The sequence below is a fragment of the Impatiens glandulifera genome, unplaced genomic scaffold (genome assembly GCF_907164915.1).
Source record: "Impatiens glandulifera unplaced genomic scaffold, dImpGla2.1, whole genome shotgun sequence".
In the NCBI taxonomy this organism is placed as follows: domain Eukaryota; kingdom Viridiplantae; phylum Streptophyta; class Magnoliopsida; order Ericales; family Balsaminaceae; genus Impatiens; species Impatiens glandulifera.
The window spans coordinates 1-3,141 of NW_025919577.1; the positions used below are offsets into that span (position 1 = coordinate 1).

Sequence of the window (3,141 nt, forward strand, 5' to 3'; positions counted from 1 at the left end):
ATCAAGTTTGCATAATCAATTTCTCAATAATTTTTTTCTCGATAGATAACATAGCTAACCCATTTAGTCTTTCTTGCGACAAGTTGATAGAAGATAAGTTTTAATCAACTTCAATTTGGAAAAACTCTTTCCGCAGATGCAACAGTAACTGTATAGTCAGCAAAACTCGATATGATATAGGAATTTGGATAACAACCATCCATTGTTTTAAATAATTCAGCACATCAATCGCTCTTTTTGCTTCTCCGGGTAATGAATGTCTTAACAACTTTAGTTCTAGAAATAAATTGATCCATCAACATCGGAGTGCCCTCATGTGTTAAAGAATTTTGAAGATGACACATGAGCTCAAGAGACCATCATCATCAATGACTTCAACTTCTCCAAACTAAATAAAACCCAAATTTTCTTCGTACTTTTGAAATTTCAAACCGAGTTTGAAGTGAAGAAAGAGCTTGATCAATTATAAATAAGAAGTAATTAACTCGAAAAGATTCTTTAGAAGATTGAGTTACCTCTTCACTTTTGATATCATCAAATTGTCTCTTTCTTCGAATGATGCGTTTTTCTCGGAAAATAGGTTCAATTCCCATTTCACTTGCAATATGTTCAGCTTCAATCAAGGCTTGATCAAATCCAGATTCTCTAAACTCTTGAAGAAAAGAAATAAGCCCCTTTAACTGTCCGATAGCAACATTAATATCTATTTTTTCTGATTGGAGAAATTTACTGACAATGTTAATCTCATATAATAACTTGTACCAAATTATCATTCCGGTTATGAATTCAAAATTCTCAAGTTCAAATTATGCCAAGCCCTCAGCTTCACTCTTTATTTTTGAGTCATAAGAAGTGTTTGCCAAATCAATTAAAGCATCTCGTAATTTTGAAGTCTGGTCTTTTATGGGCTTCACACTTTCAACATGGTTTTCCCATCGTGTTTGTGATAATGGCTTAACTGTAAGACCTTTTACATGATCTTTGAAGATTTTCCACCGCTTGGTAGAAGAAGAGAATAATGAATATATGCGTTGTATAACACCAAAAAGGACATCGCTTTAGGACAACAATTTACCATATCACATAGTGTGAGATTAAGACTGTGGCATCCACATGGAGTGTAGAAAGCTCTGGGATTAATTTCAAGTAATCTATTTTGTACACCATTGTGCTTGCCTTTCATATTAGATCCATTGTCATATCCTTGACCTCTTATATCGTCAATCGCAAGTTCGAGATTGCTCAAAATATTTTTAAGCTCTATAAAAAGCTCAAGCTCAAAAGTTTCATTAACTTTCAAAAATCCAATCCAAAATTCTTCCACCACTATTGCATTTTCTGAATCATCCACACATCTGTTCCTTGTGACTTGCATCTGGAGTGCAATCAAGTATCATAGTGAAATACTTTGCATGCTTAATTTTTGAAACAATTAAACTTCTTACTTCAGCTGCCAACATCTGTATCAATTCATTTTGGATTTTGGGCCCAAGATAAGTGTAATGAATCTGCCGTTCTTGAACACGCCGAAAATGTTCCTCCATTATTGGATCAAATTCGGAAATCATTTCAATTAACTGCAAAAAAATTCCATTATTCTCAACATAAAGTTTTTCTAAATCTCCTCGAAGTGCCAAGTTATTTTTCGCAATTCTTTGCACAACTGTAATTATTCTCTTCAATACTTGTTTCCAATGTTCTCTCTTTCTTAATTGTTACTTGCACACTTTTATCAATTGTCTTTTTCTTTTGAAGTTTTCTTTTAATTCAATCCAACTAGTCATACAATCAATATGATCTTTACTAGTTTAATGAAGATTGAGGTGTTGGCTGATATTCTTCCAATCTTTGTATCCTTCGTCAGCCAAATAACCATGTTTTGCCATGGTCAGGCCCGGACCTGCTGCGTAATAAATTGGTGGTTACTTCACATCTGGACAAAAGGATCGAAATGATAAAGGAGTTCAATGGGAATAATACTTGGAGGAAGCGGGCTATCTCTCTAGTGCCTATAATCTATGAGGTTACTGTGAGCCCAATCCCCGGGAAAGTTAGTATCCTACAGGACGGTTCTATCGTTGTAGAAGTTGGAGGGATTGAAATGGGTCAAGGGCTTTGGACAAAAGTAAAGCAAATGACTGCATTTGCCCTTAATTCAAACCTATCTAATGCAGATGATGAGGATGAAAACCTCTTGGATAAAATACGAGTCATACAAACGGATTCTCTGAGTCTTGTACAAAGCGGTTTTACAGCTGGGAGTACTACATCGGAGTCGAGCTGTGCTGCCGTGAAACTTTGTTGCGATATTTTGGTGGAAAGACTGATGCCGATTAAGAACAGATTATGGGAACAAACGGGTTCTGTGAAATGGGAGGCGTTGATTACTGCGGTATGCTCTTTCCAACATAGCTTTCATGTTGATGATTTTGTTGCTTAGATAATGTGCATTTCAACTGTCAATTGATTTTCTTGTCTCGTGTATATCGAGGGTGTAGGAGAAGACCTTAGACTAGCATGTAAAAGACTATATCCTTTATCCCCAACGTAGATAAGGAAAGACTGTTATCATTTTTGGAGGCATGTAGGTAGTTAGGATTTCAACTGTCTAACCCACCTGGTAGTTCAAATAGCAAGAATCTTGGACTAAGGGACTTATTGCTTGAAGGTCTCAATTTCGATTCTAATTGAAATCAACTGGATTGAAATGAGGTCATGTGGGGCGGGTTATCGAAAATAAAAGATTTGAATTGTCAAACGATTACTTTTAGAAGTATATAACAGTTTTGTTGTTTACTACATTGATGGTATAAATAGGGACATCTTGAATCAGTGAACTTTGCAGCAAATGCTTACTATGTGCCTGTTGCTGGAACTGGTGACTACCTTAATTATGGCGCTGCTGTGAGTGAGGTATGAACTTGATTGAGATCCTTATACAGTAATTTGGTTTTCTGGTTGAGTTTTTGTTGTCTCTGTTTCGCGTTTTTAATGTCATTGACCTAATTTGAATTATTTTTTTGAAAAATGGTGTTGTTCTTGGCGTTGCAGGTGGAAATAAACCTATTGACAGGAGAAACAAGAATTCTTCGATCTGATATGATTTATGACTGCGGACAAAGCTTGAATCCAGCCGTTGAT

General features: G+C 35.7%; 1 protein-coding gene and 1 long non-coding RNA gene across 2 annotated transcripts; one reads left to right on the forward strand and one right to left on the reverse strand.

Moving 5' to 3' along the window:
• Nucleotides 1–515: 515 nt before the first annotated feature.
• LOC124918187 lies at nucleotides 516–1,544 on the reverse strand (the record flags this gene model as incomplete). Its single annotated transcript, XM_047458392.1, has 3 exons — nucleotides 1,446–1,544; nucleotides 1,177–1,375; nucleotides 516–712 (listed from the first exon to the last, which is right to left on the reverse strand). Coding segments are annotated over exons 1-3 (495 nt in total), but the record flags the coding sequence as incomplete, so codon positions are not given.
• Nucleotides 1,545–2,190: 646 nt separating this feature from the next.
• On the forward strand, nucleotides 2,191–3,091 carry LOC124918188. The gene is made up of 3 exons (XR_007097345.1): nucleotides 2,191–2,392; nucleotides 2,818–2,913; nucleotides 3,052–3,091. It is a non-coding gene; the product is annotated as an uncharacterized LOC124918188 (long non-coding RNA).
• The last annotated feature ends 50 nt before the right edge of the window (nucleotides 3,092–3,141 follow it).